Genomic DNA, 20,111 nt, shown 5'->3' with positions numbered 1-20,111 from the left:
TCAACATTCAGAAAACAAAGATCATGGCATCTGGTCTCATCACTTAATGGCAAATAGCTGGAGAAACAGTGGAAACAGTGGCAAACTTTATTTTTTGGGGCTCCAAAATCACTTCAGATGGTGATTGCAGCCATGAAATTAAAAGATGCTTACTCCTTGGAAGAAAAGTTATGACCAACCTAGAAAGCATATTAAAAAGCAGAGACATTACTTTGCCAACCAAGGTCCATCTAGTTAAGGCTATGGTTTTTCCAATAGTCATGTATGGATGTGAGATTTGGACTCTGAAGAAAGCTGAGTGCTGAAGAATTGATGCTTTTGAACTGTGGTGTTGGAGAAGACTCTTGAGAGTCCCTCGGACTGCAAGGAGATCCAGCCAGTCCATCCTAAAGGAGGTCAGTCCTGGGTGTTCATTGGAAGGACTGATGTTGAAGCTGAAACTCCAATACTTTGGCCTCCTGATGCAAAGAGGTGATTCACTTGAAATGACCCTGATGCTGGGAAAGATTGAAGGCAGGTGGAGAAGGGGATGATAGAAGATGAGATGGTTGGCTGGCATCACTGACTCAATGGACATGAGTTTGGGTAAACTCCGAGAGTTGGTGATGGACAGGGAGGCCTGGTGTGCTGCAGTCCATGGGGTCTCAAAGAGTCAGGCACGACTGAGCGACTGAAATGAACTGAACTGAACTGAAGTAAGGTAGGGCAAAGAAGGGAGTTAATAAAGTGAATATTATCAAGCAAATATACTCCAACAGATAAAAGACCATAGTCTTATTGAGGAGATCCACATAATGGTACAAAATACATTCTAGAATCATTCCCATCAAGGGGAAAATGAGCTGGGGTCATTATACACACAACTCCTGAGAGTCACTGCATGAAGGCTATTCCCAGGGGGCATTAATTCCTCAGCACTTCCAGCCTCCCATGAACACAGGCAGAGCAGACTCTGAGGGTAGTTACTGGCAATGGAAAGATGAGACAAGGTGCACAGAAATGGTAAGGTGTAAAGGTGGACACTGACAGCATCTGCTAAATTTACAAGCTTCCATTTCTAGTTTGCCCCACATTCATGCATCCATCCACCTCCTTGGACCTCTACTACAGGACTGGCCTTCAGGAATCTCCCATTTTTCACTCCCACTCCTACCCTTACCTGTTTTTCCTCGATTACAGAGATCACCTTCCACCAGCACCCAGAATAAGTTACCTACCAGTCAACTGTGAGTTGCCAACCAGGCTAGGCTGTGTTTCTGCAGCACTAACAATCACAAGATAATAATCACATGCCTGTGTGTGCCAGTCACTCAACTGTGTCCAAATCTTTGCAACCCCATGGACTCTAGCCCTCCAGGCTCCTCTGTCCATGGGATTCTCCAGGCAAGAATACTGGAGTGGGTTACCAGTTCCTTCTCCAATCATATACCTACTGGGTTAATAATAAAAGTATCCATGGGAATAGTGTCAGTTCTTTATCTAAAAGTCAGAACATACCAGAAGTGATACAAAAAAAAGTCAGATACTGGATAAAGCATAAAATTGCTCAAACATTAGATATGAAAACTAAAGATTATCTTTTAGGAGGTCTCTTCTTCAGTCAAGAGTTTTCTTCTTAACTCATTAACAGACAGCTCCATGAACCCACCACAATGGCTCAAGTAAGGTCTTCCTACACAGAACTAGCTCGTTTATTGTTATTATTATTCAGATAAATAAGTATTTCAGTGGACTGTCTAGCTGCATCTGCCATAGAATACTTTACCGTTAATAAACATAATATAATCTGACTAACACTCCTGGCCTTAGCCCGTTAAGGCTGCTGTGCTGCTATTTGACCCCTCCTACTCCAGGATCCCAGCACTCCTTTGAGACTAAGGATTCCAGTTCAAGGATAGCATCTCTTACCTTCTCCCATAGTTGCTGGAACACTTTCCAAAAATTCTGACACTGTGTTCCCATTGTATTTCTCAGTGCTATGGCAAAAGGAGTATCCTCCTCCTGTCCTTCACAGAGGAAAACAGTTATGAGAATGGAGAACAGGTTATACATGACAAATCCATTCCTATATCCCAATTTTCTAAGTTTAAATTTTTTTCCTCTATAGTATACCAAGAAATTTCTGGCCTATTTCATTGTGTCTGATACTGTTGAATTCAGATTATAATCAACCAACTGAGAAAGCTGTTAGAAATACTCTCAGCTGCTCAGTCAGCACAATCCAAAATCTGGTAGGAGAACCTATCTCAAAAGACTCAGCCTGGTCTAAAATTATATGCCTCACTCTGAGCTAGCACCCCCAGAACCCACTCCCACATATATTCCCTAACTCTTATGCTGTATAAATTAATAAATCTTGCGATTTTACTCTCCCATATTTGACTTTGCTATTGGTCCCCTGGGATATGCTAGAATACAACACTAGTTGTCTAGAAGCATTGAGGAAAATGGGCAGGGTAACCGTCTCTGGTAAGGTTATCAGAGGACCTTCAAGCAAGGCAAGGATAGTTTCATCTAAGAGAGGATGTTTCTGCTGGCAAGAAAAACTCAATGGAGTTTGGGAATTTGATATTCTGTAAGTTGTCTAAATTCTCCCAACAGTTACCATTTTGATTTCAATTTTCTATTTTGAAATAAATGTTCTCATGAGACCTAGCAAGGCTATGAATTCCACTTGCAAGGACGTTTACCAGTTTGCAGGATCAGACCTGTGTCAACTACATCAGCCTTTTGACAAGAGGTAAGAGATCCTTGTAGATCAGTTATATAGACACTCCCTGGATTTTATACCATGCCTTGAGCTGAGAGCTACAATCTTGAGCTATCATTTTCTTTCTGTAAGCCCTGCAACACAACCAGAAAGAGCTAGCCTACTTTCAGGGTGATCACCATGCCTAAGGTAACTATATACCCTAGTTTGCCTGGAGTGATCCCATTTATATCTGTTATCTTAGAATGGTTAATGACACTCATTTTCACTTTCAAAAGTGTCCCAGCTTGAACAATAAATTATTTTGACCCTTCATGTATTTTTTTTTATGCCTTTTTAGTTTTTTATTTTTTAAATTTTAAAATCTTTAATTCTTACATGCATTCCCAAACATGAACCCCCAGCACCTGTTTCTACCACCAGCGGACACTCAAAGCAACAATAATGAATTTTTTATGGAATGGCATGGCGATCAGTTTCCCATCCTCTAATGCTAACAAATCCCGCCCTGATTTAAAGCTAAAGAGAGTCAGATAATCAATCCTAGATTCCCATTTTCTTGAAGGTATGTTCCCTGCAATCATCTTTGTTACAAGTAAGTATATAAATCAAGACTCTTTGTTGCAGACTACAGAATCTATCCAGCTATTAAAACAGAAAGAATGCAGATCAACCATGCTTTAATTAAAAAAAAAAAAAAAACAGGAACTCACTACAGACTAGTAGCAACTTACGGAGTTCTTAGAGGGCTGCAACCAAATCTACATTCACAGCCAAGAATAACGCAGCCAAAAGAAATGTCCAACAAGAGACTGTTTTATCAATCCCACAGTCATTATCATTTACACTTGGCATCAAAGATGCCTCTAGACTATAGACCCGTCACCCCAGACCACAGCTGCCCAAAGGATCCAATGTCTCTGTGCCTCACTCCCTACCCCACATTGTTCTCAGACACTTTTTAATTTTTGGACAGGGTGTCTTAGTAGAGCCTAGTTCATGTGTGAAACCCTAGGTAAGGAAATGCAATGTAGTTTTCACACAGAAAGCATATTAGAGACGCTTTGGTAAGGATGCAGAGTGAGCCATTCTTCAGTATAACAAGAACTGAAAAGCATTATGGGGAAATCCATGAGGAATAAAATGATTATACGATTAGTGGTGGTTCCAGAATTTCTATTAAAAAAGAGTTTAGGAGAAACTTTCTCATGGGAAGGGGGCTTGGAGCTGTGTTTGCACAGCAAGCACATTGGTTTCACTTAGCTTAGTTGTTTATTTCAAGCGGTACCTAGGAGAGCTAATGGAAGTCTAAATCAGACAAATGAGGCAAGCCTTGGCACCAGAATTAAACAAGAAAGGTAAGATACTGCCAAGATTATTATTGCTCCTTCAGAGACTGAACTGGGCTGCCTCTGAAGAGCAGAGAAAACGTCAAGGATGCCCTTGAATAAAGTATTCCACCATATTGACAGGAGTCTTCTCTAAACAGTTCTGTGAAAGAGGAAAAAAAAAAAAAAGACTACTTTTTAAAACAAAATTGGGACATAACTTCTGAAAAATGCAAACTATGTTTAAAAATATGTTAAATTCTGAATTTCCAGATAACCTTATATTTATCATTTATATATTTATCACATCAAAACTGGCACAGGCAAGGAAGACCAAGTGTGTTTTCCCTTCTCTATATTGCATCATTCTCTTTTATGGCAGGGGGTGGGGGGGGTGGTGGTTTAGTCACTAAGTCGTGTCTGACTCTTGTCACCCCATGGATTATAGCCCACCAGTTTTCCTCTGTCCTCGGCATTTCCCAGGCAAGAATACTGGAGTAGGTTGCCATTTCCTTCTCCATTTTGGGCGGGGGAGGTGTCCCTAATTTGAAATGTTCTTTTACTGTCAAAGCACCTTGGAGCAGCAATCATATTTATCTCTGTGAGATTAAGATGCCTTTTTCATTGCTCCAAGTCTATCTAAGAAAGACAGCGGATGCTCCAAAATGTATTTTTTGCATGTATTTCCTTTTTATAAAAACCAAGACTTTTGGTGAAGACCTTGCATCACAAAGCAAACAGCACAGAACACGAACAACTCCTTTCGGAGCCTACTGCAGGCATTCTGAGGGAAAGGGAGCTGTGCTGTTAAACATAAATTTTGCAGATCTGTTGGCTTCTCAGTTCATAGCATTCAGCTCCCTGGCTCCTCAGCAGCTCCTTCTCTTCTGCCGAGTCTTGAGCTGTCGGCTGGGGGAAGTGGGCCGGGGAGGCGATGAGATCATAGTGCCGGTCCAGATAGCGCAGGTAGATGAGCATGTGCAGGGCGTAGGCCAGCACCAACAGCAGCAGCAGGGACATCGCCAGGCCGATCAGAATGGCTGGCGAGAAGGAAGAGGTGCAATCTCGGGCCTTGGCAAACTGTCCCCCCTTGATGGGAAAGCCTTGGATCTGTCAGGAGACAGAAAAGAGCTAAAGTGGCGTACTCTTTTTCCTAGAAGATCTACTTAAGAGCTTGGCAAGGGGTTCTAGACCCCAATTACTTAAATTTAAATATCAGGCCATACTTGCTGAATAATCTAATCACATTATCTAAAAAATGCTAGTAAAACTTAATTTTAAATCGAGGCTGACCCAGAAATTCTGGGATATATGGTTGTCATAATTAAGAGGCCAGTGAAATTCGAGGCCCTGAAATAAATTCTCTTTTAATCTGATCCTTGCTGCTGCTGCTAAGTCGCTTCAGTCGTGTCCGACTCCGTGCGACCCCATAGATGGCAGCCCACCAGGCTCCCCCGTCCCTGGGATTCTCCAGGCAAGAATACTGGAGTGGGTTGCCATTTCCTTTTCCAGTGCATGAAAGTAAAAAATGAAAATGAGGTTGCTCAGTCGTGTCCGACTCTTAGCGACCCCACGGACTGCAGCCTACCAGGCTCCTCTGCCCATGGGATTCTCCAGGCAACAGTACTGGAGTGGGTTGCCAGTGCCTTCTCCATCTGATCCTTAGTTCATCTAAAACCGAAATGTCTGGTGTCTCTAAAATTCAAAAAGTCTACTCAAAATTTTACAAGTTTAATATAAATTTCACAAAGAATATTAATTCTCAGTTCCTCTGCCTTTGATTCTGCTGACAGTAAGTAGATAGGAAGAGTCTTTTAGGGGCCAACATCATGATTCCTAATGAGGTAAACTATAGATAACAAAAGCTAACACTCATTGAAGATATTTTTTTTACTTGCCAAACACTGCCTCATTTAAAACTTACAAGGGCCTATGAATAAGTTACCATTTTACCCTAATTTATGGATGAGGAAACAGGCACAGAAAAGTTAAGCAGCTTGTCCGGAGTCACACAGTATTAAGTTCAGTGACACTGTAATTCAAACCAGGCAGTCTGGCTTCAGTCACTTCTTGGTTTACAACTCCAGAACTCCTGGTATATTGTGTCTCTTCTTCCTCCCATCACTAACTCTCCTTCTTTATCAGTCGTACCATGCAATCTTGGTACTATTTTTGGAAGAGCTATATACCTTTTTGCAATCTGCCCAGAAAATACAATGAAAAGCTTTCTCATATATACAAATAAGGTGATTTAATTAATTAGAACTAGGAGAGGTTCAGGACTTCCCAGGTGGCACTAGTGTTAAAGAATCCCCCTGTCAATGCAGGAGATTTATATAAGAGACAAAGTTTCAATCTCTGGGTCAGAAAGATCCTCTGGAGGAGGGCATGGCAACCCTTTCCAGTATTCTTGCCTGGAGAATCCCATGGACAAAGGAATCTGGCAGGCTACTGTCCATAGGGTCTTACAGAGTCTGACACAACTGAGATGACTTAGCATGCATCCACACACAAGAGAGGTTCAAATCAACAACTGGCCCCAATATCTAAGTACCATCACAATGAAAGAAACAGGAGCTACAGAGTCTACAGAGTAAGACTTTAAATAAGAATAATCGTTTGTGGAAGGCAACTTCCATACTCAGCTGGCTTTTAGAATTGCATCACCTCATTCAATCACCTGTTTGGTTTTAAAAGAGTATATCAGAAAATTGAATTATCCACGAATGCTTTATTGAGGATACATTTTTCTGTCTTAAGTGGGCTCCTTAGCATTTTCCATGTTAAAATGACTGTAGCCCCCCTATCATACCATAGAACTATTACTCATCCAACTATTAACATCTATGCTTAGACTGAGCCAAAACAACTCCTGAAGGAGACTCTTGGCCTAGCTTTTGGGATACTTGGCCTGCCCACTCTGTGAAGAGGCAAAGTGACCTCCTCAGGCGCAAGCCTGAAGAGTCAAGCTACTCAATGACAAAGGATGGCCTCATGTGATGCTACTATGCTGTGCTTAGTCACTCAGTCGTGTCTGCGACCCCATGGACTGCAGCCTGCCAGGCTCCTCTGTCCCTGGGGATTCTCCAGGCAAGACTACTGCAGTGGGTTGCCGTGCCCTCCTCCAGGGGATCTTCCCAACCCAGGGATTGAACCCAGGTCTGCCACATTGCAGGAAGATTCTTTACCATCTGAGCCACCAAGAAAGCCCGAGGATACTGGAGTGGGTAGCCTACCCCTTCTCCAGGTGATGCTACAGCTCCAGCCAGAGAGAATGTCCTCACATGGACTGCCACCCAATTCTTAAGACTTGATTGAGAACAGTATCTGTGGAGGATACCTGAAGGATATGCTGTCTATCCACTTTCTGGACTACAGGTTGCAAATCCTCTGTATCTAGTCCACAGATAAGTTCTGTTTGCTGCTAACATCCTAAAGGCCTCCCACAGGAATCTAGATTTCTATCTTTCATCAAAAAGTCAGAAGATCTGGCAATATTGGGCTTGCATTCCTACAAAGCAAAAATCACCTGGGGTTGAATAAAATATATGGCTTGTAATGCTGGCTACACTTTGCCACAGTCCCTAGGTGGCCTGCCTGAGGCATCTGAGTTCACCATGAATGTGACTTCACTATATTCCTAGAATAAGCCAGGGCAGCAAAGCTGCGTATGTGGAATGCAGCCTTTCGCATACGCACCTGAACCCCCGCCACCACCGCCTCTTCCCTGGCCTGGGCTTGAATCCTGCATCTGCCCACACGAAGGGACCTGTTTTACAAGGTCCACCTCGACGCCCAGTGCTCTGTCCACTATGAGGCTGCTGTTGAGGATGTCGGCACACATCACACACACCAAGGATGGATGTGCTCGTCACTGCACACTTTCATTAGCCTTGTGGATCCCATGAACATGTGAGGGGTGATGCTTTCTTATGCTAGCTGCTTAAAAGCTTCCAAGCCAAATCACTGTACCGCTTCCAGCCCTGGCAGACAGATGGTTGTATGCTTTTGTGTACCAGCTTTACTGGTGATTTAACTAATCTATTCTTCTCTTATTTTTCTTAGTCCCTTGTTGTTCTCATTTTTTGTTTTATATTTTTATTGGAAAATATACGTGAAATCTACCATTTTAAACCAGTTTTAGGTACAGAGTTCACTGGCATCAAGTACATTCACATCATATGCAACCGTCACCACCATCCATCTTTGCAAAAACCCATCTGTACCCACTAAACACTAACTCTCCAGTCCCCTCTCCCCCTAGCCCCTAGTTACTGCCATTCTACTTTCTATCTTCAAATGTGACTACTCTGTTGCTGCTGCTGCTGCTGCTGCTAAGTCGCTTAAGTCATGTCTGACTCTGTGCGACCCCATAGACGGCCTCCTACCAGGTTCCTCTGTCCCTGGGATTCTCCAGGCATGAACACTGGAATGGATTGCCATTTCCTTCTCCAATGCATGAAAGTGAAAAGTGAAAGTGAAGTCACTCAGTTGTGTCCAACTCTTAGTGACCTCATGGACTGCAGCCCACTCGGCTCCTCTGTCCATGGGATTCTTCAGGCAAGAGTACTGGAGTGGGGTGCCATTGACTACTCTAGTACCTCATAAATAGAATCATACAAACATTAGTCCTTTTATGTCTGGTTTATCTCACTCAGTATAGTTACCTCAAGATTCATTCATATTGTTGCATGAATTTCCTTCTTTTTAAAGGGAAGGCTAAATAACAGTCTGTTGTATGCATATGCTAGATTTTGTTTCTCATTCATCCATTGACAGGCATTGGGTTATGTTCATTTCTTAGCTATGGTCAATACTGTTGCTATGAATACAGAGTGCACAAACATCTGTTCAAGTGTCTGCTTTCAGTCCTTTTAGGTGTACACCCAGAAGTGGAACTGCTGGATCTCACTGTAATTTCACGTTTAATTTCTTGAGGATCTAGCACACTGTTTTCCGTGGTGGCTGCACCATTTTACATTTCCAGCAGCAATGTACAAGGGTTCTAATTTTTCTACCTCCTTGCCAATAGCTGTTATTTTCAGTTTGGGAGATTTTATATATATATATATATATACATATATATATATATAAAATAATCATCCTTAATTGATGTGAAGTGGTTTGACTCTTTTTCAAAATTATTTTTCTTGAAGTATTCTATAGTCATTTTAAGTCATTTCTGGACCAAGGTGGAAGTATAAATCAGTTAATTCTATTCTAATTAGGAAAGGTGTGAGTTAGTCCTTTTTTCATGATTACCTCTTCATTGCCCTTTCTGCCTGCTTCTTTTTTGAAAGGGCAGGAAAAAGAAATAGATATAATATATACTTTATAAGTATTATACAAACAGATATATACATTATATGTATTACAAAGTATCTTTGGAGCTAGACAGCCCACAATTCAAAATCTGCCTCTGCTGCTGCTGCCTCTCAGTTCAGTTCAGTTCAGTCACTCAGTCGTGTCCGACTCTTTGCATTTACCAATTATACCACTTTGAACAGTTACGTAATCACCAGTTTCAGTCATCTCATTTGTAAAATAGGGATAATACCAGCTATCTTGCAGCATTATGGTAACTTTTTAAGACAAAGTATGTAATATAATTACAACAGTGCCACTGTTAATCCATGCTAATCCATGCCTAATATGGTCCTGGGTGTTGCCGCATATATTAGGCCATGAATTCTTTACATCCATAAAGACAGGTCAGAAATCAAGAGAGTGGAGTAGCTCAGCCCAAGTGACTGAGACGTTAATTCAAAACCATGTCTTTCGAATCCCGAAATGGGAACTCTTTCCCTACCCCAAACAACCACACGACACTTCTCCAAGCTAGGGGCAAGGGGAATAAATATACATTTATATATGGAAAAAATCAAGAAGTACCCAGAAAAGGGACATGTAAAACCCTGCCTATTTCAGTGAGTTAGAAGAACAAGTTAAGCTGTTTTAACATGTAAACAGGATGAAGTTGACAGATGTCCCTCAGCCTGAGATTCTGGTGGTGAAAAGGAACCTCTTGTGTCTCCATGACTTTCCCCAGATACTGTCAAGAGGATCTTTGAGATATGTGTGACTCCCTGGCTGACAGTTCCATTCCTATGCCAAATGCCAAACCTGTCATTCACACTGCAGACGTACTTCTTATCTGCCCTGATAAGATCACTACTCCTCTCCCTGAAGGAAATAAAATAATTGTCCGACAGTTCCTCTCCCCAAAAGGGCCTCTCACTCCAGGAAGTGTCAGTCACCAGGCTTCATGCCACAGCTTCACTCTGGCTTAGATTGCTGGCATTCCTCACTGATAATTACTAGGGACTGGAAAAACCTGAATGTAAAAGCAAGTTCTTGGGATGAGGGCATGGGGGGATCACTGTGCAGGAAGAGGAAATACTTGATCCTTTTCTATTTCATACCTTAGAAGATTAAGAAGATAACTCATACCGATATTATTTTAAAGATATCTACTCTCTTTTCCTTAAACGTCTATGTTTTGAAACAAACACTGAGTTTCTTTGGCACCAAACACACAGGGCCACTGAGCACAGGTTTTAGTTTGTTACCTGGAAATCAACAAAAGTGACCTCCCACAGGCTTGACATGTCACTGGTGTCGCTGGGCAACAAGAGGGCATCGTCCGCCTGCAGGCTGCTGACGCGCTGGCAATGGTAGGAGTAACTTGACGGAGCGTAAATGCCAGTTGCATTAAAAGTTGCTTGAATTGAGTTATTAAAAATAACCTCGACTCGGTGCAAACTATACCATCTCTGGATAGACAACTTGTAACTGGTAAGGGCGAATCTGAAAATGATTATAAAACAGTATTACCCTGAAAGCACTTTTACATTTGCTGACGCAGGGCATTGTCTACAAACGGTACAATTGCGCCCTCTTTTGTCAGGAAGTAGAACTGACTCAGAGAGAGGCTTTACTTTCTAGTTCGGAACTAGAGCTCTTCATGGGCCAATTAACAGAGAAGCCCCTAAAAGTAAGAAAGACAAATTTCTACAAAAGAAGAAATACAGAATTCTTTGTTTTTTTTTTTCTTTTTTTTAATTAAAATAATTTTATTATTGCAAAAAATCTGAAAATTGAGTGGACAATAATACAGAATTAACTAAATAATGGTCAAAAATAAAAGTAGTAGCTCTTACTATGTGTCAGGCATCTAAGTTCTTTATGTGTATTTTATTTAATCTTCACTGCAACACCATGAGATAGATAATATCCTCATTTCACAGGTGAGAAATCTAAGACACAAAGAGGTTAAATGACTAACAAGTAAGCATTGGAGCTGGGCTTAGAATCCAATCGGAGACAAGAGCTCTTAGCCATTTTGGAATGGAATATTCTCTAGCAATAAAAAAAGGTGCAATATGCATATGTCATGATCACTTTTTTCATTAAAAAAATGTGTGACTGCATAGAAAAAAATTCTAGAAAGAGATAAAAATGTTAATGTGATTATTCATTTTGCTACACACCTGAAACTAACACAACATTATGAATCAACAATATTTAAATTTTTAAAAAGTAAGCAGCCAAGATCAGCATCACTCAGGGTAAAAGCGTGGGCTTTATTCTGACTTTGCCCACCTGTAGCTTACGTTCCCGCTACGTTCCTGCTCCCTTTGGGAACAGCAACTTGGTGTATTAGGGCTGACCCTCTCCGCTCTCAGTGAAGTCTATCTGGCCCTGCCAATCAGTGTATTGCAGCCATTTAGTCATTGTGATTGGTTTAGAGGGCATACACCCCCAGGCAGGGTTTAGAAGATGCAGTCCTGGTGCTTCTGCTATGGCTATGCTATAGCATTAGGCAACAGAGCTCTTTCATGTTGCTTAAGTAAATTACTGCCAGCTGGCCACCATCTTCCCAGCCTGAGAATGAAGCTGACACAAGGACAGCAGAGCCAAGAGATGGAGAAAGATGCTGCCCTGGTGAGGTCAGTTAAGCATCTAAAGCTAACATTTTCAATCCTATTCATCGATCAGTTACCTTTTGGCTTTATGCAGCCAAAAGAGTTCTCACAAATACAGTTCTTATCAGTGGTAATGATAAGGGCTGTTCAACAACCTCTTTGGGTCTAGCTTTCCTCATCTGTAAAATAGGCTGGGCTTGCCTAAGTTGAAAGGCATCCTTGGCGAGTGTCCTGTGTGGGCCTGGTGCTGTAAAACATTCGATGCTATCTAGGACACCTGCAGCTCACCCTGGGCTCCTGACTCAGATACAAAAAGGCTTTTTAGGGGATGCAATTGAGCCTGGCCACCCCTGTCCACTGCAATAATCCCACCAAGCATGCTGGAGGCCAGAAGGTGGTGAACATCTCAGATGGGGACTGTGGAGTCAGACATTCCAGAGCAGGCCACAAGAGCCATTCCCAGAAAGGGCAAGCTGCCTCTGGAATCCCCGGAAGTGACTTCTCTTGAGCTAGGGCTGCAGTAGAGCCTGCCACATTGTCTGCAGCCCTGTTTCAGATAATGGCCTGAGACTGTTCTGACACAGCCTCAGTGAGGTGGGAGCAGTGATGCACCAATGAAAACGCTCAAAAAATCCTTCAAGACATGCATCTTGTCTCGAATCCCCCTTTATTTCTTTCTTTTTGCCTCTAACCTAGCATTTCCTATGTTTAAATTTAGAAAGCTCTTTTCTCAATATCTGCTTGCATATCATGGGATACTAGTGTTTCATTGGTCATAATTTAGAACATACTTGCCATCATCTTTCAGAGAAACCTTATAAGGAAAATAGAATCTCACAAGGTGGCCAAACACATATAAATATCAATAACACTTTTTTTTACCTAGAGGAAAGTAGCCACATAGCTTTATCATAAGGGAAAAAAAATTGTAATTTTAAAGCATTAGAGAAAAGATGGTGGAATAGAAGAACCTAAGCTCATCTCTCAGAAAGACACCAAAATCACAACTAAGTGAAGAAAAACCATCAACAACAACAACAACAAGCCAGGAAATGAGTGGTTAATCAAAGTCCCTAAGTACAGCATTTTTCTTAAGAGCATATCTTCACAGAGACTTCAGTATACACATTTCTACTGTGAATCTCCAAGAGGACATGGTGTGCAGTATTTCTCAAACATGTTGAACCATAGGACCCCCTTTCTGGGAATTTTATAAACATTTACACAGAGCAAAAGTGCTCCATAGAACACAGCTTTGCAAAAGATTGCCCTAGCACAACCTGTGGGTTTTTCAAGTAATGTTAAAGACACAGGTGTTTGTCTCCACTAAAAGGCTGATCCTGTAGGAAAGGAAACATTATAATTTTATAAGAAAAAAATTTAAATGCCTTCAAATTGCTCCCCACTCCTGAAGTCGTTCCTAACTGCTTGCTAAGCCACCGTTAGCAGACATATTATTCCATACATAAACACAGAAAAATGGACACCTATGTTGATTGTCTGCTGGGGAATTCAGCTAACAGAGGATTTTTAGTTACTGTTAAGTGGTAAGTGTGACTCAGCTGTAAGAAGCTATGTAGAAAATAACTTGAAACTAGAGCCTCAGCTCTGGCTTTAAACATATTTTATTCTTTGCTCAGAGGAAAGAGGTATTACAGTCTCAGATTTGTATATTTTCTAGGTCACTAAAGGAAGAAGGAAAAAATACAGACGCTCTGGTATTATAGAAACCAAAGAAGTATTACTATAGGATCCCATTGTAACACCGTTGACTCTTCAGTGAAAGTAGGTAAATGTGGCATTTTGTGTGTCACAATGCTTATCACAGCAGGCCCTTGATACATACATGTGGAATGGATAAATTATATGGAGCTAATCTGGAGTTTTGAGCCTATGATATTCCAAAGTGGCATCCATACCTACCTTATATCAAGACCTCTGGGATTTTCAGCATCACCAAACTTCAGAGACAACCTAAAAAACAGAAATACAGTCTATCAAGATAAGAATAACCCTTACTCCACACTGTACTAAAAAAATTTCCCCCAAATGGATCACAAGTCTAAATGTAACAACTAAAACTATAAAACATAGAATAAACATAGGAAAACATTTTTGCAATCTTGGGGTTAGAAAGTTCCTTGAAAAAAATATGAAAAACTGATAAATTTATATTAAATTTTTGAAACTTTTGCTCTTCAAAAGATAATGTTAAGAAAATGAAAAAGGCAAGTCATAGAATGGGAGAAAATATTCACAACATATATACAAAAAAAAAAAAACCTTGTATCTTAAATACAGCAAATAGCACTAACAACTCGATAAGGAGACAATCCAACTTTAAAATGTTCAAAAGATGTACTTCACAAAGTACATGAAAAGATGTCAATATCATTAGTCATCCAGAAAATGCAAAATAAAACAATAAGATGCCGTGGTACAGTAATCAGTATGGCTAAAACTTTTTTTTTTTAAGCTCACTCTTAAGCTTTTACTATCTATATTTAATCACATTTTTCTAAAAGTTAACACAAGATTTCCTGGAGCAGAAATAGATTATTACTAACTCAGAGAAATAACCATATTGATTCCCCTTTTAGCCCAGTTCTTCCCCCTTCTGAGAACCAGATGTCGTCCTGCATATACAGGGATTTATAACGTAGGTGAGGAATACTAAAATTATGAATCTGGAAGCTCATATTGGAGGGCTTTCTTCTTCATCTCCTGAGAGAAGGAGAAAAACATTTACTTCCTTAGCGACAGAAATTTTCCTTGGGAAAGCTGTCAACGTGTTCTGCAGCAGAGTAAACTACAGGAGGCCTGGTTTCAACAATGCAAATTCAGCAATCATTCAGTGAGATTCCTTCATGTGCCAAGTCGTGCACCAAAAGATGCACCATAAGGGGGAAATACAACCTAGTCTTTGAATGGGAGCAAACAGCTCTTTATAAAGGAAACAAATGGCTGCGTGTCTAATACCCATAGATGTAAATAAATGTCTCCAAGGAGATTATAAGAAGCCTCTGGGTTTACAAGCCCTGAAATATCTCAGTGGCACTAGCTTCATTACTTCTTGACGTGTAATCACATTTCTCTGAGGAGGTACATCTCTTAACAAGATGTATCTTTTAACCCAAATCTCAGCAAAATGTGTTCATAAATTGCTAACCATACAGAAACATAATAATATTTTCTCTATAGTCTGACACTGACCATACCTAAGGTTAGGAAGGATGTGAAGTAGCTGGAAGGCTCATACAATGCTGGTAGGAAAGCAAATGCTATAACTACTTTAAAAAAAAAACCAGTTTGGCAGTTTCTTAATGAGCTAAACATACACATGATATATGATCCAGCCATTCCACTCCTAGATATTCACCTAAGAAAAATGAAAATATATGTTCCTACAAAGACTTGTACATGAATGTTCACAGCAACTTTATTTGGAAACTTATCTAAAAACTGGAGGAAAAAACAAACTTCCATCAAGAGGTAGATGGATAGATAAACTGTGGTATATCCATACAAAGGAGTACTTACTACTCAGCGATAAGAAGAAACATACCTTTGACAGATGCAACAACATAGAATATCAAAATCATTAAACTAAGTGAAGGAAGCCAGACTAAAAAAAAGAGTATACACTGTTCTATGATAGCTATTAATATACAAAATTCTAGAAAATGCAAACTAATCTATAATGATAGGAGACAGAACAGCAGTTATCTGGCAAGGTGGGAATGCACAGGGATGGATTACAGAGGGGCACAAGGAAACTTCTGAGTGTGATGAAAATGTCTGCTATCTTGATTGTGATGATGGTTTCACAGATATAAGCATATGTCAAAACAGACCAAACTGTATACTGAAATATGTGCAGTTTAGTGTATTTCATTTAAATTTCAATCAGGTTAAAAAATAAGGATGATGAAAAGCTAAACACAACTGAAATGGGAAAATGTGAGAAATTTAGATATATGAAAGATGATGCTGATATGTGACGTTATAACATCGAGAAGTTATAACACCTCAATATACATTCTAAAAAATCAAAGTCCATGTTTATAAATTATCCAATTACAAGTTTGAGAAAACTCACACAAATATAATCTAATTAACTCAGTCACACTAACCAAGAAACAGAAATGTCAGTAACTGAGCTCAGTTTATCTTCCTACTATTTATGGAGAAAGGGAAGAAGTATTTATAAAATAAACCATATTAAAAAGGTCACTAAAAGAAGTATCTTTATTTCATAACATCATGAACCTAGATACCATAGAAGCACTAATGTAACTTTACAAGTTAATTTGTTCACTAAAGCAAGTTTTCAAGAGAATTTTTCTCCAACAGTATTCTGATAATCTGTTACAAATTAATGAAAACACTTCAAAGAAATGAAATACATTTCTTAGACTGTACTTTATAAATTTGACTGGTCACTTACTCTAACAGAAATTTCTCTAATTCCTCCAAGGAATCAGAATAGCTTAAGTTCAGTTCAGTCGCTCAGTCGTGTCCAACTCTTTGTGACCCCATGAATCACAGCACGCCAGGCCTCCCTGTCCATCACCATCTCCCGGAGTTCAATCAGACTCACGTCCATCAAGTCAGTGATGCCATCCAGCCATCTCATCCTCTGTCGTCCCCTTCTTCTCCTGCCCCCAATCCCTCCCAGCATCAGAGACTTTTCCAATGAGTCAACTCTTCGCATGAGGTGGCCAAAGTACTGGAGTTTCAGCTTCAGCATCATTCCCTCCAAAGAAATCCCAGGGTTGATCTCCTTCAGAATGGACTGGTTGGATCTCCTTGCAGTCCAAGGGACTCTCAAGAGCCTTCTCCAACACCACACTTCAAAAGCATCAATTCTTCAGTGCTCAGCCTTCTTCACAGTCCAACTCTCACATCCATACATGACTACTGGGAAATCCATAGCCTTGACTAGAGGGACCTTAGTCGGCAAAGTAATGTCTCTGCTTTTGAATATGCTATCTAGGTTGGTCATAACTTTTCTTCTAAGGAGTAAGCGTCTTTTAATTTCATGGCTGCAATCACCATCTGCAGTGATTTTGGAGCCCCCCAAAATAAATTCTGACACTGTTTCCACTGTTTCCCCATCTATTTCCCATGGAGTGATGGGACCAGATGCCATGATCTCTGAATGTTGAGCTTTAAGCCAACTTTTTCACTCTCCTCTTTTACTTTCATCAAGAGGCTGTTTAGTTCCTCTTCACTTTCTGCCATAAGGGTGGTATCATCTGCATATCTGAGGTTATTGATATTTCTCCCGGCAATCTTGATTCCAGCTTGTGCTTCTTCCAGTGAAGCGTTTCTCATGATGTACTCTGCATATAAGTTAAATAAGCAGGGGGACAATATACAGCCTTGACGTACTCCTTTTCCTATTTGGAACCAGTCTGTTGTTCCATGTCCAGTTCGAACTCTTGCTTCCTGACCTGCATACAGATTTCTCAAGAGGCAGGTCAGGTGGTCTGGTATTCCCATCTCTCTCAGAATTTTCCACAGCTTACTGTGATCCACACAGTCAAAGGCTTTGGCATAATCAATAAAGCACAAATAGATGTTTTTCTGGAACTCTCTTGATTTTTCCATGATCCAGCGAATGTTGGCAATTTGATCTCTGGTTCCTCTGCCTTTTCTAAAACCAGCTTGAAAGTCAGGAATTCACGGTTCATGTATTGCTGAAGCCTGGCTTGGAGAATTTTGAGCATTACTTGACTAGTGTGTGAGATGTGTGCAACTGTGCGGTAGTTTGAGCATTCTTTGGCATTGCCTTTCTTAGGGATTGGAATGAAAATTGACCTTTTCCAGTCCTGTGGCCACTACTGAGTTTTCCAAATTTGCTGGCATATTGAGAGCAGCAGTTTCACAGCATCACCTTTCAGGATTTGAAATAGCTCTACTGGAATTCCATCACCTCCACTAGCTTTGTTCGTAGTGAGGTTTCGAAGGCCCACTTGACTTCACATTCCAGGATGTCTGGCTCTAGATGAGTGATCACACCATCGTGATTATCTGGGTCGTGAAGATCTTTTTTGTACAGTTCTTCTGTGTATTCTTGCCACCTCTTCTTAATATCTTCTGCTTCTGTTAGGTCCAGACCATTTCTGTCCTTTATCGAGCCCATCTTTGCATGAAATGTTCCCTTGGTATCTCTAATTTTCTTGAAGAGATCTCTAGTCTTTCCCATTCTGTTCTTTTCCTCTATTTCTTTGCATTGATCGCTGAAGAAGCTTTTTTATCTCTTCTTGCTATTCTTTGGAACTCTGCATTCAGATGCTTATATCTTTCCTTTTCTCCTTTGCTTTTCGCTTCTCTTCTTTTCATAGCTATTTGTAAGGCCTCCCCAGACAGCCATTTTGCTTTTTGGCATTTCTTTTCCATGGGGATGGTCTTGATCCCTGTCTCCTGTACAATGTCATGAACCTCATTCCATAGTTCATCAGGCACTCTATCTATCAGATCTAGGCCCTTAAATCTGTTTCTCACTTCCACTGTATAATCATAAGGGATTTGATTTAGGTCATACCTGAATGGTCTAGCAGTTTTCCCTGCTTTCTTCAATTTAAGTCTGAATTTAGCAATAAGAAGTTCATGATCTGAGCCACAGTCAGCTCCTGGTCTTGTTTTTGCTGACTGTATAGAGTTTCTCCATCTTTGGCTGCAAAGAATATAATCAATCTGATTTCGGTGTTGACCATCTGGTGATGTCCATGTGTAGAGTCTTCTCTTGTGTTGCTGGAAGAGGGTGTTTGCTATGACCAGTGCATTTTCTTGGCAAAACTCTATTAGTCTTTGCCCTGCTTCATTCCGCATTCCAAGGCCAAATTTGCCTGTTACTCCAGGTGTTTCTTGACTTCCTACTTTTGCATTCCAGTCCCCTAGAATGAAAAGGACATCTTTTTTGGGTGTTAGTTCTACAAGGTCTTGTAGGTCTTCATAGAATCATTTAACTTCAGCTTCTTCAGCATTACTGGTTGGGGCACAGACTTGGATGATGGTGATATTGTATGGTTTGCCTTGGAGACGAACAGAGATCATTCTGTCATTTTTTAGATTGCATCCAAGTACTGCATTTTGGACTCTTCTGTTGACCATGATGGCTACTCCATTTCTTCTGAGGGATTCCTGCCCGCAGTAGTAGATATAATGGTCATCTGAGTTAAATTCACCCATTCCAGTTCATTTTAGTTCGCTGATTCCTAGAATGTTGACGTTCACTCTTGCCATCTCTTGTTTGACCACTTCCAGTTTGCCTTGATTCATGGACCTGATATTCCAGGTTCCTATGCAATATTGCTCTTTATAGCATCGGACTTTGTTTCTATCACCAGTCACATCCACAGCTGGGTACTGTGTTTGCTTTGGCTCCATCCCTTCATTCTTTCTGGAGTTATTTCTCCACTGATCTCCAGTAGCATATTGGGCACCTACTGACCTGGGGAGTTCCTTTTTCAGTATCCTATCATTTTGCCTTTTCATACTGTTCATGGGGTTCTCAAGGCAAGAATACTGAAGTGGTTTGCCATTCCCTTCTCCAGTGGACCACATTCTGTCAGAATAGCTTAGTTATGCACAAACTCTCTCTCCAGTTAATGAACTAAATAAAGCTCAAAGCAGAGCCATGTAGTGTCCACTCAGATCTCTGGAGGAGCAGCTCAACAGCCTCCACCCTTCTGATGCCCCAAGACCTTTCTCCAGCAGCCCTGGTTTCAGTGAAAGCTGTTAACATGCTCTGAGGCAGAGTAAACAACAGAAGGCCTCGTTTCAACAATGCAAATTCAGCAATCATCAATGAGATTCCTTCATGTGCCAAGCCATGCACCATAAGATGCACCATAAAGGGGAAATACAACCTAGGGACTCACTCAAAAAAAAGAGCTTCTTTTACTTTTCCAAGCACCCTCCTCTCCCCATGTTTAAAGCAGATTCTGAATTCTTGAGACTATAATTGCCTAAATTCAAAATACACACAGATGCTGGGATCATGCTCTATTTGTAAGGCTTTCACTATTTAAAAAGACTTCCGTAGCAAATCTGTCTGCCAACAATTTGCCTTTCCCTGAACATGTTATTTCCAAGCACTAAAATGTGGTCATCTTTTTTTAATCTGTGCTTTTGACCTTA

The 20,111-nt window shown here is 40.6% G+C and overlaps 1 protein-coding gene across 3 annotated transcripts in view; it reads right to left on the bottom strand.

Annotated features, from left to right (window-relative positions):
• Positions 1–3,029: 3,029 nt before the first annotated feature.
• LOC101123629 (V-type proton ATPase subunit S1-like protein) overlaps positions 3,030–20,111 on the bottom strand; it is a 31,086-nt gene continuing 14,004 nt past the window's right edge. For all 3 annotated transcript variants that reach the window (XM_004009062.5, XM_060415982.1, XM_060415983.1), the window contains 3 exons: positions 13,887–13,937; positions 10,608–10,845; positions 3,030–5,148 (listed from right to left, as the gene is read on the bottom strand). In XM_004009062.5, the coding sequence (XP_004009111.4) occupies positions 4,846–5,148; positions 10,608–10,845; positions 13,887–13,937 (592 nt within the window). In that variant the 3' untranslated portion in view covers positions 3,030–4,845. The remainder of the gene's footprint in view (positions 5,149–10,607; positions 10,846–13,886; positions 13,938–20,111) is intronic.

Source organism: Ovis aries, chromosome 5, assembly GCF_016772045.2.
Source record: "Ovis aries strain OAR_USU_Benz2616 breed Rambouillet chromosome 5, ARS-UI_Ramb_v3.0, whole genome shotgun sequence".
NCBI lineage: Eukaryota > Metazoa > Chordata > Mammalia > Artiodactyla > Bovidae > Ovis > Ovis aries.
The sequence above is the reverse complement of the archived record's forward strand: the minus strand, read 5'-3'. Positions and strand labels throughout refer to the sequence as shown.